Source organism: Wyeomyia smithii, chromosome 2 (assembly GCF_029784165.1).
Source record: "Wyeomyia smithii strain HCP4-BCI-WySm-NY-G18 chromosome 2, ASM2978416v1, whole genome shotgun sequence".
NCBI classification, from domain to species: Eukaryota; Metazoa; Arthropoda; class Insecta; order Diptera; family Culicidae; genus Wyeomyia; species Wyeomyia smithii.
The window spans coordinates 45,990,098-46,016,042 of NC_073695.1; the positions used below are offsets into that span (position 1 = coordinate 45,990,098).

General features: G+C 37.5%; 1 protein-coding gene across 2 annotated transcripts in view; it reads left to right on the forward strand.

Moving 5' to 3' along the window:
* Positions 1–25,945, forward strand: part of LOC129726057 (fibrillin-1) — a 238,438-nt gene that overhangs the window by 208,704 nt on the left and 3,789 nt on the right. Inside the window, exon 12 of one of the 2 annotated variants that reach the window (XM_055682623.1) lies at positions 11,504–11,569. The exons of the other annotated variant lie outside the window; for it this stretch is intronic. Within the exon in view, the coding sequence (XP_055538598.1) occupies positions 11,504–11,569 (66 nt within the window). The remainder of the gene's footprint in view (positions 1–11,503; positions 11,570–25,945) is intronic. 2 annotated transcript variants of the gene reach the window in all.

The following is a 25,945-nucleotide window of genomic DNA, read 5'->3' on the forward strand; positions in this document are numbered from 1 at the left end:
GACTGCAGACGTCATTGTTTAATTTAAGATGAAAACTTCTGGTTTCTATCCAGAAAATGTCTCCAAATACCATTTTGAAATCCAAGATGGCGACTTCCGGTTTCTGAAAAACAGCTGAAAATGACCAAATACCACCCAATATGGGTGTTTCTTTAATCAGAATGACGCTCAGAGGCCAGAAATTGTCTCTAAATGCCATTTCGGAATCCTAGTTTTCCGGGTCAGCTATTTTATTCGAAAATTTCTAGGTTGGCCTGATTTTTAATTTCCATATACAATTTCATATCGTCGGCATATCATAAAATTTTGATCTGGTTAGTGAAATAAATAGCAAGGGAATGAAGTTGTTCTCAGGGCCCCCTCTATCTATCCCCCTCTTGTACATTGAAGATGATAATTTATTCCTTATACACTTGAGATTTATTTTTTTTGATGCCAATTGTCTGAGAAATGCATAATAATGCATGTTATCTCGCAAATATTTTTTTCCGATAATATCGACTTTCTGGGACTTTGAAAATTTTAAAGCTTGGCACCAATGAAATTATATGGGAAAAACTCAATCTTGAAGGACTTTTTGAATTTCGCATGAAAATAATGGTTTCGTCTTCCCGAAAATCTTATCTTGTTATGTTCTGTTTTTCTACTGTAGTTTTGTTTTTCGGCTTTCAAGTTTATTTTTTCTTTAACCTATTTGACTTCTTTCTTCTTCAACATTTCACCTTTTTTTAATTTCAGAATCATTTGAATTTTCTTTCGTTTGTTTCTACTTTATTTTTTGCTTTTCATTCAAATTTTTCATCTCGTATTTTCTACTGATCGAAATATTGCCAATAACCAGTATTTTCAGCAAATTGGCTATATGACTTGTTTTATTTTTTTGACGTAGAACTACGTTTTTCTTTAGCCTACCACATAGGGATGTAAATAGGAAAACTATTAACGAAAAAGGGACGAAATATGTCCCTTTTTAAATGCTTATAAATCGGTTTGTTTTCAACCGATTTCCTTCATTTTTGCAGCAATTGTTTGGAAAATTATACACGCATCCACCCAAATGTAGAAAATTGTTGATTGATTATGCAAACTATTGTACTATTGTTAATTGTCAAGCCTTGTTTAAACAAAAATTACGTCCTCTGATTGGTCGTTATATGATTGCTTCCCAAGCACGGTCGACAGAATCATATACCTTGCAATTGAAAGCATGCTATTTGGCCTATATAAGAGCCTGTTTCTGCCGGAGCCGCTCATAATAGTTCTAGACAGCGACAACAGCAGTCGTCCTTCCTTAGCAGCAGCACTAACCCTGTGGTTGGTCACCACGTCTCAGGAGCAGCGCGGTTTTTCTCAGCGTGTGTTGCCAGACAGCCATTATTCCCCCCGTGTTGGGGCAGCATGAAGATTGCCATCAGGAAATTCAATTTTGAACATCAAAATGCTTTTTTCAAGGCAAATAAACAAGTCATTGGAAGTTAATAATTTTTGTCAACGCAAACAAGCATTCTGTGTTGCATCCTAGCAATTTAAATTTGTCGCACCCGTCTAATTTACTGAATGTGAAATAGCTTCCACAGTGCATGTTGTCCGTGTATCTTAATTCCCCCAATGTTAGGGCAGCTCAAAGGTTGTAATTAGCAACCGATTTTGAACCGCAACATGCTTTTTTCAAGGCAATTAAAAAAATAATTGAAGGTTAATAATTTTCCGGCATCAACACAAGCAGACATTCTGTGCGGGATGCAATCAAATTCTGTTGTAGTTGTCTAATTTTTACTTTTACTTTATTTAGTAAACCCCTCACTGTAAGGGCAGCACAAAGGCTGCGATCAGCATAACCAACTTTGAATAACAAACTGCCCTGTTAGAACGCATTCACAAAAGCAGTTAGTTCGACTATGCAGAGCTAATATGAAATCGATTCAAACAATCAGCATAAACAGAATTTCGTCGTCTCCCAGCTGTCAAGTTGCAACATGATGCAACACGCAACAGCGAGCAAACGAAATCGCTTGATGTTACAAACCGCAATAAGATACGGGTTAAAACCGTTGCGTGTGCGAGAGCACCATCGGTGTTTATTCGCTGGAAACAAAATTTAAATGCGAATTGTGGAATAATTCGTCTAAAGAATATTAGAGAATTAAACAACTGAAAAGAAGGGCGTGGCCTATTACGTAGCACCCTTCGGCTATAAAAGAGTGTTTCTGAGAAAACTAGCTACATCCATTAGTCGGAAGGTGAGCTGGATGAACCGGACCGTCCACAACGTTGACAGCAGTAGAAACAGATACAGCACTCAGAAGTAACAGCGGGTTGCGCCTGTGGCTGCCTTCAAATTAAATAAACCACTTGCGCTGTGGTTGGTCACCATGTCTCAGTAGCAGCGCGGTTCTTCTCAGCGTGCCTCGCCAGACTGCCATCATTCCCTCACAGTTGGGGCAGCATAAAGATCGTCATCACCAAATCCAATTTTGAACAGCAAAATGCCTTTTTTCAAGGTAAATAAACAAGTCATTGAAAGTTAATAATTTTTGACAACGTAAGCAAGCATTCTGTGCGGATTCTAGCAGTTACATCTGTCGCGGCCGTCTAATTTACAGAAGGTGAAATAGCTTCCACAGTGCATGTTGTCCGTGTATCTTAACTCCCCCACTGTTGGGGCAGCACAAAGGTTGCGATCAGCAACCGATTTTGAAAAACAAAATGCCTTTTTGGCGTAGAACTATGTTTTACTTTAGCATACCACACAGGGATGCAAACTGAAAAACTGGGACGAAATTTGTCCCTTTTCAAATGCTTATAGGTCGGTTGGTTTTCAACCGATTTTCTTCATTCTTGCAGCAATCGATTGGAAAATTATACACGCATCTGCCCAAATGCAGGAAAATGTTGTTTGAATCTACGAACTATTGCACTATTGAAATTGTCAAGCCTTGTTGAAATAAAAATAACGTCCTCTGATTGGTCGCTTGCTTGTTGTGTGTATATGATATGGTATCATGTGTGTATGTGTGTATGATATGGTATGATGTGTGTATGGTATAATGATATGGTATGATTTGTGTGTGTGTGCTGTGTATGGTTTTTAACTCGGCAGGATCTGCTAACTGCTGAAACCGGTTCACGAAATTCACAACCCTTCATTAGTAGACATTATAACTCATTACCCAAGTAAAAATATTGGTTTTATCAAAGTTAAATAGCGCTCAATACAGCCAAAAAAGCGCTATAAAACTTTGATAAAAACAGTTGTGTTACTAGGGTAATGAAACACTCAATGCATTTGTTAATGGTGTACGAAGTTCTACTTCATTTATGCGGTCGTGTCTTGGATACAACCTCCTACTTTTTTTGTTATTTTTAAACCTTTCGTTTTGAAAGATTATTGGTTGACTTCCTAAGTGTTTGAAATTTTCTCGATTTGCGCCTTTGGGTTTCCAACTTTTTGAGTGTCTGAGTTTTGGAACTTTGAATTACCCAGATTCCTTACCAAGCGCTTTGAATTTACGATTGTAAAGTATGATTGTGATTATAATTTGATTGTAACACACAGAAAAGCAATGACGAGAAATTCTTATTTTTGTAACAAATTCGTTTCTTAACCGTTATGCGCTTGACTAAAAAGCAGTCTTACGTGCCCGACGTGGAACAAGGGTTTGCATGTATCAAAATTCATGTAACTTTTGTAATTTTCATCAAATGTCGATAGTTTTAACACCTGAAGATTCGGTAACTTCTCTATTTTTAAATCAGTGCCAGCGGTGTCCCGAAAGAATTTTCTTATTGTCCGAAATCCGGTTTTCCGGAAGTTTTTTCTTACGTGGAGAATAATATCAACAATGGAAACACATATGAAAACGGTTTGCTTCATATTAATTATGGCATAGGCCTAAGAAAAAGGAGAAACGAAGGAGCGTGAGTCAATGACAGCCGCAGCTGATCAGCAGGCTGTCAACAGCGCAATCCAAGCAAACAGGACATGCTCAAAATTAACAAACTAGGCTGTCATGTCCGAACGAACAAAATACATGCGCAAGAATGAGCTGTCGTGTGCAACACAAGACAGTTTCGTTGCCTTATGTGAGCTTTAGCTGTATGTGAGCTCTCATGAATAGCCTATTAATGAGGCTGTAAGAGTAAAAAAAAAGATCGTTAGTATACTGCCTATAATCGCATACCAGTCCCATATGGATTTTCCTCGTTTTTGAGTTATATATCAGATTCCATCTGTTTCTTACTCTACTATCGATTAAGGAAACAAAAAAGGTTGTTTTATTTGAAAAAAGTCAGAAAATAATGTGAGGTCAAATTGTCCCATCTTAAAAATAATCGCTTATCAGTCCCAGCAAATGTTTTTACTGAGTATGTCCATATTTTTTTCTTCAATCCATATATTAAATACTTAGTGCTGTTTTTCAAGCTTGTTACTATTAAAAATCATCAAATAATTAAAGATTGCAAGGTTATTTCAAATAAATTCCACACACAAGATAATTTTAAGTAGACACTGAAACTGCAACTTTTGCTGAAAGTTCGTTCCCGAAAGGTTATTGGTTTCGTCAATCAGAAGGATAATAGCCTTGAACAATGTTGCTTTCTGCAGGGGGTTAATTTCCTGTAGATGATCTGCTCACTTCAAACAATTATTCAAGTTGAAATTGTCAGAACTCAGAAGAAATCGTTTTTAGTCTTCCGTCAAGTCACTGTTGTATAGAAATTGGAAACTTCTTCTTCTCAATACCACTTTTCCAACATGCTAAATGCACGAGCTAATGCGGAATAATTTTGTTCAGCAAGTATTGCGAAACACTGAAGACATCAGAAAGAATATTATTATTCACTAGCATATCCAAGACTTCAACCTTATATTTTACTTTTTCAACAACGACCTTAAAGTCTGGGTAAGTAATGGGTGGATGTCTCTGCCATTTTCCATGCAGAATATTTAGAAGCTGTCTGCGGCTATGAACGTCTGCCCATATTCAAAATACTTGAGAAAAATATAACTACTCCTACACCGAGTGGTTGAAAGTGAGACTGGTATGCGATTATTTTACTACTCGATGGCCTAAATAATCGCATATTAGTCTCTTCCTTATTTTTCATTGTAATTTTCACGACAAAGGCAATTCTTCAATGAAGAAGTTATGATTGAGGTCTATTTCATTACATTATGACGAAAACATTAGAATATTTATTTATTTATTTCGTCAATCATATATGTAGACTGGTTACAATAATTTCTAAACTATACACGAACATAAAACAAATTAATTTTGTGTCCTCAGCCTCAAGGACTTGAAATACTGTTTTAGTTTATACCGGGACATCATAAAGTCAAAGGCTTCGCAGTGTTGATTATAAGAACTCATCATACTATTTATAGGTCCATTTTTTGCGTATTCCGTACGATGATGGTTAAGAGCAAATAAACTACGGTGTCGAAGTTGTCGAATGGGTGCATAAAAGTTCAATTTAGAAAGTAGTACTGCTGAGTCAACGTTCTGCGAAACGATATCGTTTACAAATGAAGCCATCGCGTACTCTCGCAGTTCTTTTAATGTTTGAATGTCAATCAACATGCAGCGTGCTTCATATGACGGAAGACGATGTGCGGTCCAACCTAGCTTACGAAGAGCATATAGTAGAAATTGCTTTTGTACTGATTCTATTCTTTCTTCATGTACGCCAGGACGAGGAGACCACACAATGCTACAGTATTCCAGTATTGACCTCACATAGGCAATATACAAAGTTTTGATAGTGTACGGGTCTTGAAAATTGTAGCAGAAGTGTTGATGAACCCTAACATGTTGTTTGCCTTGTGTATGATAGTGTTATAGTGGTCGATGAAATTAAGTTTAGAATCTAATATTATTCCTAAATCCCTAACTTTATCACATTTCTTCACATTCTGATCCCCTAATGCAATTACATTTTTGGGCGTTGTTAGTTTTCTGCTAAAGGATATTACATTGCATTTTTTTACATTTAATTCAAGTAGGTTTTTCTTACACCAGATGTAAAATGTGTGGATTTCATTCTGAAATACATTGATGTCTTCTTGACTTTTTATTTCCAAAAACAGCTTCATGACGTCGGCATATATTAGAACTTTAATATTTTTGAGGATGAAGGAAATGTCGTTTACGTACAAAATAAAAGAAGTGGTCCTAAGTGGGAGCCTTGGGGAACACCTGGAGTAACTTGAATGGGATTTGACTTTTTTCCATTAAATTTTATTATTTGTTGCCTGTTTGTTAAATATGATTCAAGCCACTTCAGGAGACCAGACTCAATTCCAATTTTTTGCAGTTTAAAAAGTAGCATTGGTATGTCAATACGATCAAATGCTTTGCTAAAGTCTGTATAAAGAGCTTCAACATGGTTCCCATTATCCATTGCATTCAATGAGTAATCTACGAATTCAAGTAAATTTGTGGATGTAGAGCGGCCTTTGAAGAAGCCGTGTTGTTTGTCAGTTATTCGATTTTTGACTTGAGCAAATATCTTTTCATTGACAATTGCCTCAAAGAGTTTAGGTATGCAAGAGATAATAGCGCTTCCACGATAATTACGTATGTCAGATTCACGCCCAGATTTGAAAATAGGCACTAAAAATGAGCTTTTCCATATATTTGGGAAGACTCCAGTTTACAACGACATATTGAACAGCCAGAACAAAGGAGATGTAAGTTCCTTCGAAAGATTTTTCATGAGTGCTGGTGGTATTCCGTCAGGTCCAGGTCCTTTGGAAGGGTCTAAATTTCTCAGACCCTGCAAAACATCCTGTACCTGAAGTTGGTTGACACCAATGTTTCTTAGATATTCTGGATAAAATGCAAAATAATCGCGGTCGCGATTTTCTTTGGAAAATGTGGTATAGATTTCCTGGAAAAACTTTGCAAAGAGATTGCAATTTTTCTCCGAGTTATTACCAACATGTTCATCGAGCTGCATTATTGATGGAAAATTGTCTGATTTTAGTTTTGTTTTGACGTAATTGAAGAAGTTCTTTGGACAAGACTTAATTTCTAGTTCAGTTTTTGCATTGAATTCTTCAAATGCATCACTGATTGCAATGTTCAGTTGATCACATATTTCCAAGTAAATTGCTAGATTTCCACTGCTTTTGTGTTTTTTGAAAATTTTGTGGGCTTTTTGTTTGCGGTTTTTTAAATTTTTTATTTGTTTGTTAAACCAGACTGGATGTTTAGTGTTAGCGTGGCGTCGTTTTTTCTTCAATGGAATCTCTTGAGAGATGATGTTGTACAGAATTTTGTAAAAGACGCTAACAGCTGATTCGACATTTCCTTCATCTCTAAAAATTTGTTGCCAATTGACACAGTTTAATTTGTTTTTAATATTTGCATAGTTCGCGATTTTGAAATCAAGGACTTCCTCATACTCACAGTCGTTGGGTCTTTGATATTCACGTAGAAATAAAGAATATTCAATTGCTGTGTGAAAATTTTCGTATTTCCACAGTGGGTTAACTGATTCGGTCACACAGAAATTTTCATGGATATTCGTTAAGAGTAGGTCCAAATAGCAATTTTCACGGTTTCTTACATGGTTAATCTGGTTCAAACCTAGTTTAGCAATTTCGTCAAACATGAAGTGCAAAGTGATGTTATCTCCAACGACTGGGAGTAGGATGCTTTCGTTTTCAGGGTCCAAGATGAAGTCAGCGGTGTTTTGATTGAAGTCCCCATAGATGTGAACTTTCACTTCTGGAGGTAGTTCAGATAAAATTTTTTCTGCACAATTAAAAAACTTTTCATACGTAATTTTATTAGCGTTATGTGGAGGAAAGTACACAGAGGCGAATACGTGTGTTTCACCTGCTGTGTGCGATTTTATCCAAATGTGCTCGAATTCTTTGAATTTAGGTGCAGCAACAGTTTCTGAATTAAAATTCACAGAGACCGCTATGAGGACTCCTCCGCTTGACTTCTTTTCGGATTCTTGAAGATTCCTGTCATTCCTGAATACATTAAACATATTTCCAAAAATTTCTTCACTTTTGACACTTTCATCCCAGTTTGTTTCAGTCGCCAATATGACTGAAAAGGATGAGCCTAAAAGATTGTTGTAAATTTGTTTCATTTTGGCTGGGCCTTTCATGCGATTGAAATTTTGACAATAAACCAAAATTTCAGTCGCATTTTGTGTTGGTGAAGAAATTTTTGGGGATATGGTGGTTGACGATGTTTGAGGGTTGGTGAGTGTTACCTGTAAGTCTTCTTCTTTCTCATCGAAAGGGGTCGTTATTTCCGAAAACTCGGTTTGTAAAATTTGTCGGTGCTTTCTCTTAGTTGTTGTAGGCGGTGTGTTCGTTCACTGGATAACGATGTCCGATGAGACTGCAGGTCTGCTAAAGCGTCATCGCGTGATATTCCCAGTTCTTCATGTACGTCCAGGAAAATTTCACGTAGCAGGTTTAAGTCAGTTGGTAGTCCTTCAGCTGCCAGCATCACCGCACTAATTTTGGTGATTCCTCGAATGCATACCGTTATTGGCTGATCATGCAGGAAAGCAAGGAAAGTTCGTACTGTATCCATAATTTTGTGATCACGCAGCCGTGCTTTCAGATAGCGTTTGTCACCAGCAGCGGATTGCTCCGCTAGTCGGACAATCGGTGGACGCATAGGATCCAGCAGCGGAGCAGTATTTTCCGGTTCTGACTGTGAAGTAGTGCTCTGTGTTGTACCTTTTTCAGATCGATACGGGTTGATAGTTTCTCCTTTCCTGAAGTTGATGAGTTTTGGAGCAGAAAGTGCAGCTATCGGATGGTCGGTTGATGAGGGTGGCCCGACGAATTGAACTTTTGCTGTGGCTAGTAATTCTTTGTCTGATGCGTTGATACGTTGATAGTTTTGCGTACCGCTGTGCTGGTTGTTTTGTTTACTGGTATGGGTGATTTGTTGTTTTCGTTTTTTACGGTTTCTTTTGGCTTTTTCGGCAGCTTTTTCTTGTAGTCTTCGAGACCGTTGCTTGGCATCATAAGTGGACCAGTCCTGCTTCCATTGCCATTTGTTACCCAGAAATCTCCATCCTGGAGATGTGTGGTCCGCTTTCGGGTAGTAAGATTTTTCAGCTAGTTCTTCCTGAAGATTTTTTTGAGGTTTTGTACTGCATGTGTTGGTCACCTGAAGATTGGAGACAGTCCCTGAGACAAATTTCACCTCCTCGAGTATTTCAGTAAGTTTTGAGTCGTTATTTGTATGAGGTTTCAATGACTCAGCCTCTGCGATTGAACTAATAAAATTGCTAGTCAGGCTTGAGAGCCGTTCGTCAAAATATTTATGTATTTTTTGTGGCATCGTTGAAAACGACTCGCTGATGCAGGTCAATGTCGTGTGCAATTTATTGTCACACGACTTTATGTGCTGCCCGACCGCACTGCACATGTTTTTAATGCTTTTGTTAATCGCTGACAAAGTTTCTTTGACATCATTAAGCAGGTGCTCAATACTGTCGAACAATTCTGACACTAAGCAGAATTTTTTCATATCCGCAGCAATTCGATGACGTCACATACGTCAGCTTCCTTCCGGAGAATTTCTTGACATTCCGTACACACTGGCGCCATATAAGATGTGATGAAAAGTTCGCGGTGTCGTTGTACGCCGATACACGCAGCATGGTAAGTTCTACTGCAGAACTCGCACTTCCAAAGAAAGCGGTCGTCGTTTATGCTGCACGAATTTACACCGCACGGCATGGTTATTTACGTTAATACACTAAGCGGAAAAGTTACGACACGGTCAGCAAAAACACGCGACGTTGTCAAGGTGTGAAAAAAAAACAAAAAAAAAATGTATACTATACAAGTTAATTGCGGAGCGAAAAGCAAACGCGTCCGCGCCCGATGACTGTTCGAGGCGAAAAAAAAAACCACCCTAAACAGGAGAAATACCCAAAACAAGAAAAATATCTTCAAGCGCTGTTTTCTCAACTTGATGATTTTCCAGATGAGACTGATATGCGATTATAGGCAGTATAGTGTCGTACCACAGTCTTTTTCCGAAGCCTGCTCGCCATTTTGTAATACAAAAATTGGCATCTTGGGTCGTTTTCTGGAATTTTGACAGATAGTAGTACATATTATCGTCGTTGTCAACTGGGAATCGACCGTATTATTGATATCGGGATATTAAATTTTGGAACCAAATATTTGATTTTAATCAACGTTTCGATTAAAATTTTAAAATTTTTCCCTGATGAAGACACCAACCGGTGTCGAAACGTTAGACAAAATCAAATAATTGGTTCTAAAATATAAGACCGCTGAGCCAAAATTTCCCGCAGTTTTGTTCAGTCTAATTTTTTTTCTGCGAATTTTGGGAGGATGAAGCTTCGTTTTCTCAGACTTTGGGGTATTCCAGTTTTCCTGACCTCGGGAATGGTAAATTTTGTGGCATTTTGCAGCGTTGAGACGAACAAAAAAGTATGAATTTATGAACATCTATTTATCTTCACGTTTAATTGATTTATTGTTCAGTAATAAAAACATCGTTTTTTGATCGTGTTTAACGACTGTGAAATCAATAATTTTGTAAATTCGAATAAAACCAAAAAACGCTGCACAGCTGGATGATTTCCTTAACAATCATTGTGAACGCGCCCCTATTTCTGTTAATTTAATTATCACCACGCGCCTCCATCGAAACTCTTCCAATCACCTTCAGCACGTTCGTTCGTTTGGAGCACCTTGGTGTGGTTTTAAATTCATGCTAAGCCCAACACAAACTACCCTACTGCATTCTCTTTAGCTAAAATCCTCTTCAATTTGGTGTGGAACCAAAAAATCGGAACTCAGTTTTTTCGACCTTATCACCAATAAATAGAACAAGTAAAATGAACAGCCGCGGTTGGGTGATTGTGTTTGTGACGTGTGTGCAAACCGTAAGTGACACCAGGATACGAAATGACTCAGAAAAATTAATAACCGGAAAAGCTCAATAAAAATCTCCACTCGTGCGAATAAAAATAAATAGTTTTAATGCTTTAGTGTTAATTTATGTATACAGCATATATGACCGATTGTTTTTTTTTTTTTTGGTTTCTTGATTTGTGTGCACCAATTTCGATAAGTGTTTCACTTTGTTTTTGTGCTAACTGCTTGTGAGAGATTTGCATTGTAGAAATATCGGCGCCATATTGTGGATAAGTTCCTTCTATATGTACCTACAATAAGTATTGAATCTGTTGAATAATATTGTTTTCGGTCATTCTATGATTTGAGTGTTTTATTGTATAAATACATACTGGTTTGCAACAAAATATCACATCGAGCTGCATGATTCGTGGATAAGTGAGTGGCAATTGGAGCTGGAACCTGTTGAACTGTTTCACAATGCTCGAGCTGAGAGAGAAACTAAATTATTCAAAACCGTTGATAAATTGTGGAAATCATTTTTCAATTGCGGTTTCATCATAAATAATTGCGAACATTATTCACTTTTTCTCCCGTTTTATGGTTGTTTGGTTTCAGGATTTATACTATCGTCGTTACTCCTGGTACCGGAGCGTTCAAAGCAACCAAGTCCAACTTCAATCGGTAATCTCAATTTTATTTTCCTCTTTCTATTGTTGGTGTGATTTAATATTGAGTGTGACATTTTTTCTTCTGATTGAGTGTAAACATAACAAAAACTAATAAAAGCTTTTGTGAGCAAATGTCAAGTATCGCTGAATAATGAGAGGTGGGTAAACAATTACACATTGAGGGAAAAGAATTCAATTTGCAGCAGCTCGTGATTGATAACCGCAGATACCGGTAAACAACCGCAACGTTCATTAAAATGGAAACTCGGCTTGGTAGGTACATATTGTATTAAAGCAACATCCGGTCCGGGCCGATTCCCACATTTTCAATTATAAAATGAATCGTTGAATGCAATCGAGTAAAACTAATGACGCTTTTATCGGACGGTTCGCAAATTAAAACATGATGGGCTATGAACAAACTTTGCCTCCTTCAGCACGTGCTGGATCTGTAAAATGTGAAATTTTCTCGAGACATAAAATGTAGAAGAGAAAAAAAAACTCAAACGAAAAGCAAAACTGCCATTACAACTTCTCCGGTCACAAAAATATCGCTGCTGAATGTTTACTGGTGCAGAATTGTTGCGAGAAAGAAACTTATCCTTTGCTGCAGCAGCGGCAAAAAGTTGCAAAGTTAGGATGGAAGATATTTCAGCGCAGTTTAGGCCGCTGCAGCAGCTCCTATCGGATAGGAACTGGCACGAACCGTCCACAAACAACAATATTTCCTGTTGCCGGTGCATGTGGCCCGCACTGCACAGGATGACAATTTTCGCCGATTTGGCAGAAGCGCGAACAACACCAATCCGGTAATGAGTTGCCGCCCGCTCTTTCCGAGGCCGAACTGAACCGACCCGTACCCGGGCGTCCTTTTGCAAGATAGGGAGAGAAACTTTTCGGCACGTCTTCCAATGTTTGTTTCTTCATTCCTGAAGCTTGATCCGGTGCTTTTCATACTGTGCCTTGAATTTCAACAAAGTCTGATTTTTTTTAGTTTGTTTCAGCGCTGCCGCCGTAGTTTCAGCTTAACGTCGTTATGATGTAAAGTTTTTAACTGTTCGAGGAAAGAGTGTGGCGAGCTGGGGACGAATTTCATCACTTGTCGAAAGTTGGTGCAAAGTATAATTTTCTGAAGTGAACTCTTTGTCGAAGAGACGCAAATTAAAATGTTTAATCGAATGTATTTCAAGTCGAACATTTAACGCGTCAAATATTTCCTAACTCGCTGTTGAAATTTTATGCTTTCTCGTATTTTGGGCTTTGGTATTGTAACCATCGAAAAGTTGGATTTCTTTTTCTTTTGAACGAATTTTCAGATTTTGCCTTTATAGTTTTCTGTTTTTTGTTTATTTCAAATTGTTCCATTTCTGTCTATTGAATCCTAAGCAATTATCGCCTCATACTTTGCAAAAGGTCTTCTGATGTTTTTCGAATTTGTTATGCTCTGTTAATTTCCAGCACGACTAACATTGATACAAGCCCAGTTTTATTACATTGAAATTATTTTTGACATTTATGTCTATAGTTTGGTTTGTCAGTTATAATATTAAAATATCTTTTGGTGTCTCACAATATAACAAAATCACAGGCACATCACGACATTTATTTTGTTTTTGCCTTCTCATCAATTTTTATCCGTGTCAAATTCCACGCAGTAAAATTACTATCTGCCGGTTTAGGTTTCTGGGAAGCACGTTAATTGGTTTCAGGTCACTGAATTTCAATCGATAATAATTATCATAATCACCTTCTCGGCATTGGGTTGCCTCAATTATCGGTCATTTAGCGCTGCTTCTGGTTTTCGAAGCTGCTCACTCCTCTCGTTATCGTTCATTCATGCTGTCTTTCAACTATTCCATTTCGTTTCCCATTGACGGGAACCAGGAATGAGGAATTTCAATTACGCAATATTTCAACAAACATTCATTATAAACCCCCAAGAATCGTCACCTCGCAGTATAAATGCCAGATCATCCGACAGCTTCTTTCCAAAGTCGAAAGAAACTTTGACACCGCCGGCAAATTTTCCACTCCTTCCTTCCTGCTCTTTCTTGGACCGACCGGTGTCTGAAGGTTATGTGAAATTCAACGAACCGTGTTTAATGAATCGGTTTCTAATTTGTCATTCAACTAATTAAACCTCCTGCTCTGTTGGAGACAATTGAATTCGTGTGTCAAAGGAATTTTAAACGGAGATGAAATTTCCAAAATAATACCACCTGGGGGAATTTTAATCAAATCATATTCGAAAAATGGCAATTAAATGCACTCCTGGTGGGGCAGTTAATTCTCCATAAACGAACCAACATTATTATGCTCAACACGTACCAAACTGCTGTCACGTAATGCGCAGTATATTAGCCCGGCTTAATATTTTTCATTTATTCGACTTATCCTCGTTTCGCACTTTCCATTTCCTGTCAAGCTATGAAGCGACCCTTCGACGCTGCCCAATCGTGCAGAGCGCATTAATGTTACCCACCTGGTAGCCTGCTCACCTCTCGTAATGTAAGGGCTAAATTAAATAAACTGCTGAAGTTGGCACAATTTGTGGTCTAATAAATCATAACATCAAGCCCAGACCCAGGCGCAGTCAAGTGTGACCGTGGTCTTACTTTATCGATGCAACCACCCATTGACCATTGACCGGCTATCTTATAGTTGGCAATTAACTATTTCCACCGAACCGAATGAAGGCTCCCCGCACACCATACTATCCCTGTCGCGAATCGCTGTTCCTGAATTGAATGTGTGTTGTGTATAGTATGTCAGCGTGTGTGTGGTTTGTTGGCAATTATATTACCTCTCTTCTACTCTCCTACCACTAACCTTGATCACCCGAAGCCAGGTTTCGGAATTCCAACTCAACCACGGGAAAACAATCAACTCCGGCTGCACCGGTGACATATCATCGCTTTGTGCAAGCAAACTACTAGCCGCGGTGGGACGAAGTCAAGCACCATCAACAACACCCCCTCGAATCCCATCCATTACAACCTGGATGGCTTGCTAACAATGCAATGCAGCTCTGAAGGAGCACGGTTTTCTGCTTTCTGCCGTTTCGACGACAGAATTATTAGACCGTTCGTAGGTTTGCTGACGCTGACCAAACCACATTTAATATCACGACGACGCCGTCATCGGTGAATGAGCGTCGCCAGTAACGGTCGCCGGCCGGTGTCGGTTAGTTCATCAGATGATCACTGTTGCTGGTTTGATGGGACGATCTCGCATCTTGGACAGGGTTGGATTCGCTCTTCTGTCTCTAGGTGTGATAGCACAGTTTTATCGGTATGTTTGCCGTTTTGACACTGTTTCCAGTGTAGCGAAAACCTTCTATTAAATCAACGATCGAGTTACGAATGAGAATGATATGAATAATAAGAAAGAGGAAAAACATCGAAATGAAAATATCAAATAAATAGGTGTAGTATTTTACTGCTCAGACTTGTGATCAATCGATTTTCATTCTTGAGTCTTATATCAAAAACATCATATCAAGAAGACTGGCATCTCTGGATCGATCCCATATAAATGACAAGCGTCAAATCAAACAGCGCACTCCATTTCAATAAACTGGTCGTAATTTAACAAACTTTTCAGATTATACAATCTTGATGTGAAACAACCTGCGGAACTTCGGGAGGTTTCTCTTATAGCGGTGACGGAGTCAACGAAAGTCAACCCGTTCGCAATGATAAGACCTCTTTGTTGTTCGTAGCTTTTCCGGTGAGACGAACTGGAGTAGACCAGTCGTTGCGGAATGCTAATTGACTAATCTTATTCTTTATTAAAATCGATTCGCTTTTATAGGCAAATGCAATTGCCGAAATACTTACTTCTATGTGTGTATTTACATGTATGGCCTACTTGGGCTCCTACTGGAAACAGCTGGAGTGACGAGCATAAAAATTGCAACGCTGCATTTTGCGTACTGTATGAATCAAGCACCAAGCGTTGCAGTACACTCAGCAAGGCCTGGTAGTGAGTGTACTGTAACGCTTAAGCATAAGGCGTTCAGTATGTAACGGAACTTACTTGCGCGGGTCAATGATGTGGTCCAGTCTGTGCGCTCGGCTTGCACTCGCATCGCCAGCATACACACTAGCATGCGTCAGTACCACTTTTACTCAACAGACTGCACTGCCAAAACTGTCGCTCAATCTCAGGCAGAGTTCCCAGTCTTCTTTATATGATGTTTTTGCTTATATCGAGGTATGACTGTAGCAGTTGTCCCGAGGAAACGCGTTGATCCACAATACGTTGAAACTATTCCCAGTTGGCTCGACGTTAGTTGCGTAGTATTTTAGTATGCGCCGAATCAGCAGCTGCTCCCAGAGATAAAGCCACCGGATAATGGTCAAATGAGAGCTCATCGAAGGTGGTTGGAACGTAGTTGTTGCTTAAGTTTGTCAAAAAGATATCCAGCACGGTGTGTACCCCTGAACTAGAATGTCTTGTTGGTGAGTCGGGAGCCAGAATTTTGTATAGTCCACAGTCCAAATCCTTAGCTAATATGATTCCATTGCGATTTCGCCTTAGGTTTCCCCAAAGATCTCGTCGGGCGTTGAGATCACCAGCAATTATAAATTTTTATCGACGTCGTGTTAACTTTGCTAAATCATTTCGTAAAAAGTAAATAGTAATTGATGATGATAATTGCTTACCTCGGACATTATGCTGCTACAATGTTGATTAAACCGAGAGATGTGTTGACCTCGACACCGATGGCTTCCACAAGTTTCAACCGAAAAGAAGGCAACAAACGACAGGCAATGTTGTTTTTTATTGCTATAGCGACTCCTACTCCATTGGAACCGTTACGATCCAATCGATAGACCCGATAACAAGGCAGGTACAATTTTTCAAACACTCTTTTATAGCCGAAGGATGCTATGAAATAGGCCACGCCTTTCTGTTCAGTTTTACCATTCTTTAATGTTCTTTGGACGAATTCGCATTTGATTTTTTTATATACAGCGAATAAACACCGATGGTGCTCTTACACACGCAACGATTTTCACCTGTATCGTGTTGCGGTTTGTAACATCAAGCGATTTCGTTTGCTCGCTGTTGCGTGTTGCATTTTCATCATGTTTAGGGACGTTGCGATACTATTCAACATCGATACTTAGAATCGATACTTGTATCAAGAGCATTTATTGATATTCCGATAGTATTGAGGCTACCCAAGTAACACACAAAACATGTTAGAAAATAAGTAACAACGAAAGTAGTCATTCAAGTGTACTAAAAGCGCAATTGAAAACTTGTGTTTTTATATTGTGTTTAAAGTTGTTTTTCATCAGTAATACAACCGCATTTCGAAAACAAGCTCGTTTTTTCTGTTTTTTTTTAGATGTTTTTGATAACATGAGTTCAAGAATGACCATCACTATCACTTGGTCTTTTCGTAAGACATTACACCATCTAATAACAACACTACGTACTTGTAAAATGCTTTTCCTTAGTACAATAGTCGTAGCATTTAACACCCAACTTAAAAATACTTGATCAAATTATTATTATTAACTATACGAACGATTTCTACATTTTTTCGAAGCGGGTCAAGTGGGCGGGCGCCATCAAAAGATAAACAAAACGCTTGCAGTGTAACCAATAGCACTTCATATTTTTGTTATTGTATATCTAACAACGTTTTCTAGTTTTGTTAGATTTTATATCCAGATAACGTTGAAACTATGCGAAAACAATTTCAATATTCCAGCGAAAGAAACAACTCTTTTTGAAAGGTTGAATATTATTTTTTGTCATCATTTTATAATCAACTAGCTGAATGTACCCGGCCTTGCTCGTGTAAAAATTTCTGCTTTTTCTATACTTTTCTATTTTTCCATATATTTTTTCCAACCCATCGTTTCAAATAATATTTCTATTTTAGTTATAAACTTTCTTATATACCACCTTTTTCGTTGATTAACAATCGATGCGGAAAATGGATTTCCTCATCGGCATCTTCGACAGTATCGATTAACTTACAATAAACTCAAATTACACTGAAATTACATAGTCAATAGCCTAAGCTCACCTCTGATAGTTAAAATTATTGCTTGCTATGTCTTTTCGTCTTACTTTTTTGTGTAAACAATATCAATATCATCCTTATAGTTGAACATCAGTCTTCATGAATTAATTAACAATTTGGAGATAAGGGGACTATTTCCACATTTTCCTCAAGTTTTGAATCACTTCCAATGCAGAAAAACAAACCTCACTATACCAAACTTTCGGACACCAGTTTTCGGTTTTGGGGAGTCAGCTCTAGCCTATGAATCCTATATCAGGGAGTATTTGAATATTTTTCTTCTTGAATTTGAAAATAGCTTTGACAACGGGTGTCGTCACTTTCTGAACATAGTTCTATTTCTAGAAATATTTACATTATTTAACCATTTTACTCAGTTTTACACAGCTTGACAAAAAGCAGAAATCGCAGAATTGATTTCAAAACAACGTTTCAATATTACGTCTGTAGTCTAGTAACCTTTCTAGAAAATGTAATCCGCCAAGTACGATTCAAAAATTTGCGTCGAACACGAATGTTTGGATTCTGGATTCTGGCTATGACCGACCGAGGGCATGAAAGTTATCGTACCTTTTCAAGGAGTTCCCATTGGGCACTAAAAGACTTGACTTTCTTATAAATTAAGACCCCCTGTGTCTTTGATAGATGCCCCTTTCTCTTTTTGACATCATGTTCCGGTCTCTGGAAATCAATTTTTCGGTCTCCAGACGTGACCAAAGGCCTAAAAACTATCGTATTCATTCAGAAAGTTCACATAATGCATGAAAAAAACTTGATTTTCTAACCAATTAAGACCCCCTCCTCCTTTGGGGGTTGCTCCTTCCTCTTCCCAATATTTCTATGACCACTTCCTCTGTACAAAGAACACGTCTGCTAAGTTTGGTTGAAATCAGTACAATCATTCGAGAGTTATGCTGGAACATACATACATGCATACAATTTTTTTTTAAATAAATAGCTGGATTTTAGAAGCTCTTATCTTATTTGCTCTTAACCAAATTTTCATTCGGTAATAGAGCTTCAGCAACTTTTCCAAACATGTTTTTATCCAAAACGCTAGATTGGACTCTCCGTTATTGAATTATGCAAGAAATATGTCAAGAAATCGTTCCAAAAACGGATCAAAGCAGGTTGGATGTTTTAGAACACTTCTCTAGAAACATTTGCACGAAAGGCCAATATTTGGAAATATATGATCGATTTTCGTATGACGACGTCATTTCGATTCCGAAAATACCCATATTGCCAAGTATATGATTCAATTATTAATTTTCGCAGATTTCCAGAAACCGGAAGTCGGCAACCCAAGTTTCAAAGTATCGTCAAACACCGATAACCGGTTCTTAAGAGTCATTTTTGCTCCGTAAATACCAACATTGGGGGATTTGTTAGCGTTTTCCACAGCTTTAAATGGCTTCCTAGAAACCGGAAGTCGCCATCTTGCATTGAAAATGGACATCAACTTCCGGCCTCCAAATATGGCCAAGAACCCGAAAATCATCAAATTTCAATGAAAGGTTACCATTATGTATGAAAATTTATTACTTTTGACCCCCTCCTTCTTTAAGCGTGACCCCTCCCCCTCTCCAATATTTCTATGACCACTTCCTTTGTACAAAGAACACGTAAGCTAAGTTTGGTTGAAATCGGTTCAGGCATTCAAGAGTTATGCTGGAACATACATACATACATACATACAAAACTTCTCTTTTATATAAATAGAAGAAGATTGATAGATAGATAGATAGAAGATAGATTAAAACTGCCACTGAAAAAGAAATTGCCGATCTAGTTGCACTGCGCAGACACAACACATTTGCGCATGCGCTGGTTAACAGTTGTCATAGCATCAGATTTGCGCATTGCCGTATCAGTACTCGAGATGTATTTTGCCACTCAATTATATCAAGTTGGCTTGCTTTTATGCAGTTATCGGTACTTGTTCTACTAGCCTTCATGTTTTGCGCTTTTCTGATGATATTGATCATGAAATAGGTAACGTCAACTATTCTATACCAACGTGTGTTACTTGGGTATGTTGGTAGTTCGAAAATGACCGTTAATATGGGTAAGCAAAACACGCTAGAAAATGATTGTACACCTATTACTCCAGCTAATATTGCTGCCGAAAATATTTTTTCTAATGTCAACTGCCTGGGGCCTATTACGACAGGTAAACTTTCTTTTCTGCAGCAGGCAATGTTCGATCTCATGCACGCCATGTTGCAGGCAAAATCAATGTTTGAAGCCATTCAAATAGGCACAAATTTTACTATTAAAATTGTTTCTAATTTAAAATTTAGCAATGATTTTAAATAAAACAATTAAAATATTAAATTGGAATGCTCGCTCATTGAAGGCCAATGAGAATGAGCTTTTTAATTTTTTAACAGTAAATAATGTGCATATTGCAATTATTACTGAAACATTTTTGAAACCTAACATAAAATTAAAATATGATCCCAATTACGTGGTTCATAGATATGATAGGATTCAGGGTTCCGGCGGTGGAGTTGCAATTGTTATTCATCGCCGAATCAAACATCGTGCTCTTCCCCATCTTGAGACGAAAGTTATTGAAACTTTGGGAATTGAAGTTCAAACTGAACTTGGGATTTTATTCATTGCCGCAGCATATTTACCCTTCCAATGCACACGCGAGCACAAAAATTATTTTAAAGGTGATTTACAAAAACTCACCAGAAATCGTTCGAATTTTCTTCTAATCGGCTAAACATCGATCATGGAATAATTCTCAAAGTAATTCCAATGGTAGAATTTTATTCAATGATTGTTCTTCAGGATACTATTCTATTTTGTCTCCGAATAGTCCTACATGCTTTTCTTCTGTGAGACAACAATCGATTTGGTACTAACAGATCGAAGTCATGTATGCAGTGAATTGATCACACATGCTGATTCTGATTGTGACCATCTTCCAATAATTTTTCCTATCACATGAATCAGTTTTAAACCATATGAGCTCTGTTTTTAATTATAACAAAGCCAATTGGGAAAGATATAAAACTCATATTGAGAGAAATTTCAATAATGAGCTCGATTTGCAAAACGAAGTGAATATTGATTCCGCTTTGGAAGCAGTAAAATATGCAATTGTCGACGCCAGGAATTATTCTGTTCCGAAGGCTCAAGTGAAATTTGATTCACCAATAATTAACGAAAATCTTCAACTTCTAATTCGTTTGAAAAATGTCTGCAGACGTCAATATCAACGTTCTCGTGACCCTGTTTTTAAAACTATTTATAAAGATTTACAGAAAGAGATTAAACATAGATTTACTCTTCTGAGAAATCAAAATTTTGAGACTAAAGTTGAAAAATTGGAACCATATTCAAAACCCTTTTGAAAGTGGTCGAAGATTCTTAAGAAACCTTCAAAGCCTATTCCAGTTTTAAAAGATCAAAAGAAAGAAAGAACAAAAGGCTCAAAGACTTGCTCAGCAGTTTGAGAGCGTTCATAACTCAAATTTGAATTTTGTGAGTCCAATTGAAAATGAAGTCACACGTCAATTTGATTAAATTTCTTCCCAGAATTTTTTACCTGCAGAAATAATTGAAACTAACTCGAATGAAGTAAAATCAATTATTAAAAAATTCAAAAATATGAAAGCACCTGGTGTCGATGGAATCTTTAATATACTAATCAAACATCTCCCTGAGAGCACAATGGAATTTTTAGTGAAAATTGTCAATTGCTGCTTCAAAATTGCATATTTTCCCAAATTATGGAAAAATGCAAAAATTACTCCAATTTTAAAACCGGATAAGTAAACTGTTTGAGAGAATTATTCTTAACAGAATGATGTCACACATCAACGAAAATTCAATTTTTGCAGATGAACAGTTCGGATTTCGCCATGGGCATTCCACTACTCATCAATTGCTCAGAGTTACTAATATGATACGAGCTAACAAATCTGATGGTTATTCCACTGGAGCTGCTCTTTTAGACATAGAAAAAGCATTCGACAGTGTTTGGCGTAAAGGTTTGATTGCGAAATTGCAAACTTTTAATTTTCCAATTTTCCTAATCAAAATTTTAAAAAATTATCTTACTGATCGAACTCTGCAGGTTGTCTATCAGAATTCAGAATCTGATAGATTTCCTGTCAGAGCAGGTGTACCTCAAGGTTCAGTCTTGGGTCCAGTCCTGTAAAACATATTCACTTCAGATCTTCCTGATTTGCCTCCAGGATGCACAAAGTCATTGTTTTGCGATGACACAAGCATTTCCGTAAAAGGAAAAAGTCTTCGTGTCATATGCAGTCGATTGCAGAAAAGTTTAGATATTTTTTCTTCCTACTTGCAGAAGTGGAAAATCTCTCCCAATGCTTCTAAAACTCAAATGATAGTTTTTCCGCATAAGCCTAGGGCTTCTTTCCTCAAGCCAAACAATAATCACGTTGTCAAGATGAATGGGGTTATTGGTTGGTTGGTTGGTTGGTCTGACAAGGTTAAGTACTTGGGACTAATTTACGATAAAAAACATATTTTCAAAGAGCACATTGAAAGTATACAAGCCAAGTGCATCCAATATACGAGATGTCTATATTCTCTCATTAACAGGAATTCTAAACTTTGTTTAAAGAACAAACTTTTGATTTACAAACAAATTTTTAGACCAGCAATGCTTTATGCTGTACCGATCTGGTCAAGTTGCTGTTCAACAAGGAAGAAAACGCTCAAAAGGATTCAGAATAAAATTCTGAAAATGATTTTGAAGCGTCCTCCTTGGTTAGGTACACTCGAATTACATAGACTTACTGGTGTTGAACCATTAGAAGCTATGTCAAATAAAATTATTAACAATTTTCGTCAAAAATCGTTGCAACCTTCAATTGCTACGATAAGCTCTCTTTATAGCCAATAAGTTAGCAATTAAGTTAGTTATAAGCTTACTTCCCCTATTCTGACAAATAGGTTTAAATCCCTACGAACGATAAGTCCTAATTGCGAAAGCAAACAAATCGTAACAATTAAAATTACAAATTTTCAACAGTGTTGAGAAGTCATCATTTGTGATTGGACACACATACTCATGACTTACTAATATTTATCATAAATACTTAAGCTACTAACAATTCCCCCCCTTAAAAAAAAGTGTGTTACTTGGGTAAGGTATCGATACCTACATGTAACGTTGTGCGATACCAGTTCATTTAAAATAAAAATCGTAATTCTTTTTTATTATTATTTCCTCAAGATGAAAACTTTTAATACAATTAAACCGTTTATTTTCATTTACACCAGCTTCTGTAGATACCGAAGGGCGATTACGCTTTTCCTTTATAATTAATTTATTTATAATGGCTCAGTGGATTTGACCTTCGGAACACCGTAGAAGAGGATCTTTCCCGTAGGTTAATCTAGAGAAATTTATGTTAAATTGGCCTCGCTGATGAGATGGCATGCATACGATGCAACAAAATGGCACAAGAAACAGTAAATTCTCTGTTTCGTTCGTTCTTCTTTAGGTTGTTTTGATTTTTTCCGATACTGAGCACATCTCTCAGTATGATGAAGTATCGTTCAGGGGGGATCTATCTGACAAACATCGTGTAACCAACATATTCGGCAGCATGGCGTTTGTTTTGGTTTTTGTTCTTTCAGGACATGAAGTTGATCGATGTGAAATATTATAAAATTGGAACGTTTTTTCATCAAACTCGAGAAACCGCGGAAAACTTTCATGAATGTGTTGTGTAGTGATTTTTTCCCCCATTATTGTTATCTAGTTACAAACATCATGGACCAGAGTTGATCTGCGATAACGCACACATATATGAAATTTGACAGCAGTGAATCCCCTCTGGTATCGTTGGATAAACATCTATACCAAATATTAAAGTATCGGAAGCAGAAGGATCGATTCTGTGTTAGTGTCGATGGTATCGCAACGTCCCTAATCATGTTGCAACTGAGCAGCTGGGAGACGATGAAATTCTGTTCATGTTGATTGATTGAATCGACTCAATTTATTCCTGTACAGTCGAATTAATCACCTTTGTTAAGGCGTTCTCATAGAACAGGGCAGTTTGTTGTTCAAAATCGGTTATGCGGGTCGCAGCCTTTGTGCTGCCCCAACAGTGGGGGGGATTAGGTAGTTTCATGATCGCGACAGAATTTGATTGCTAGGATCCAGCACAGAGTGCTTATGTTATTGCCAAAAAATTATTAACCTTCAATTACTTGTTTATTTGCCTTGAGAAAGGCATTTTGCTGTTCAAAATCTGTAAAAGCTGTTTTCGTATTCAGTAAATAGGACGGCCGCGACAGATTGTATTTTCTTGGATTCAGCACAGAATGTGTTGTTGCCAAGATAAAGCAAAACTTCTTTGCGGGAAGGAGGCCGAAGCCCTTAACTGGCATATCGAGACGTTTGGTGCTACCTCGCTGCTGCTTAGATACGTGATGTGATTTGTTTACTGGCGCAACCCGCTGCTGCTGCTTCCTCAATTCGCTGCGATGCGGCTAACCAGTTATACTATTCTCTCGACCTTTTTAGGGAAGGGCAGCAAGCGACCAATCAGAAGACGTAATTTTCGTTTCAACAGGGCTTGACAATTTTCAATAGTACAATAGTTAGCAAAATCAATCAACACCTTTCTCTAATTTTCCAATCAATTGATGCAAGAATCAAGGAAATCGGTCTAAAATAAACCGATTTATAAGCATTTAAAAAGGGACATTTTTCGTTAATAGTTTTCCTATTTACATCCCTATGTGGTAGGCTAAACAAAAACGCAGTTCTAGTTTTTTTTCTCGGCCTATTTTTTATTTTTTGTTAAAGTATTTTTTTTCTTTTCTTTTCTTACTACTGTTGATCAAATAGGGTTACATTATTCAGTTATGCAATGAATTTTACTCCAGAATTCCTTTTGTTTATACCTGAAATCAATCATATAAATTTCAGATAAGGTTAATGGTTAAAAAAAATAAACCAGATAAGGTTTTTGCAATTCAATATACATCAAAACATGGTTTCACATGTCATAATTTCTATTCAAAAAAGGATACGGCACGTTTTGCAACAAAAACAGTTTCCTTTTGTTCTGGCAACAAAAATACCAGCAACATGCCGTGCTGTCTGCTGACGAAGTAAACCAACCTGTTGGATGTGTTGGATAAATTGAAGTTTTATTCATCCCGTATCCTCCATTAATCGTAAGTGTTCAAAATGCATAAGTTATTTGCTTTCGCGAATGCGACGGAACTAAGGTTTTTTGAGGGTGAACGAGTGTATATTTCTCGAGAAAATCGTAACCCAATATAGCTAGCGGCGAAGATGTGATTCGTGAAAGTTTTCATCGGCCGGGTGAAATATCTAGATGTGTGAAAGTGCCAGTTTAATTTTTCAAGGTATGTTAACATACATTGAGTTTCTGAGTGGAATGAAATCGGTAGAGCTTGGCAAACTGAATCCTGCCCACAATACATATCACCTGACGAAGCCGTCAGTTACCCTATTGCATTATTACTTTGGTGGATTTCAATTGGCTGTTTTTCGTGTGATATTATTATTACTCACACTATTAATGCGGTACCAAACATTTTCTTTCTCATTGCCTCTTCGTTAAGATTTGTTGCTCGTCGTGGCATTTTTTTATTTAAACATTTATATTTTTTCCATCGCAACTAGGGTAGGGAACATATTTTAGGCAGCTTTAGGAATCGCCTATGTCTTGAGACAAAATGCTCGAAATGTGTTGAGTGGCATTCAAACAGAAGTCTGTTCTCTATCTTTTTTTTCTGTCGGAACTTGTTTTCAGATTATAGAACTAAGTTAGCAAACTTTAACAATAATCAATTAAAGTTACCAGTTTAGGGACGCTATCCCTATTACCCCGAACCTATTTTAAGTAGTTTCCATCTGTTTTGCAGGCGTATTTTTTTCGCACCCGGAGTGGCTCCTGAATGGCTGCAATTTAGTTCGATTTGTTTCGAATGATGTTTGTTCACAGATTTCTTTGTGATTAACGGTATTTCTTATATTCGTAAGAGAGCTAGACAATCAAAGTTTTCGTTTCCATCATTGAAATTGTCGATATTGATCAAAATTCAGAAGTTTGAGGCCTGTTTTCTTCGACTGATTTAAACGGGCACCACTGCTTAAGTCGTTCCTTACCCTACATGCTATCTTTTACTTTTAAACTTTTTTATTAAATCGATTTGCAAAAATTCTTTAATTATGCTGTCGTCTCGGTCCGTGTTTCCGTCCTACATACTAACTGGGCAAAAGATACCATTTTAGGGCCAAAACAGTTTGTTTGATCGGTATGACGTCTCCGGCAAAGTTGTAGATAACAATCTTGTCTTTGCAAA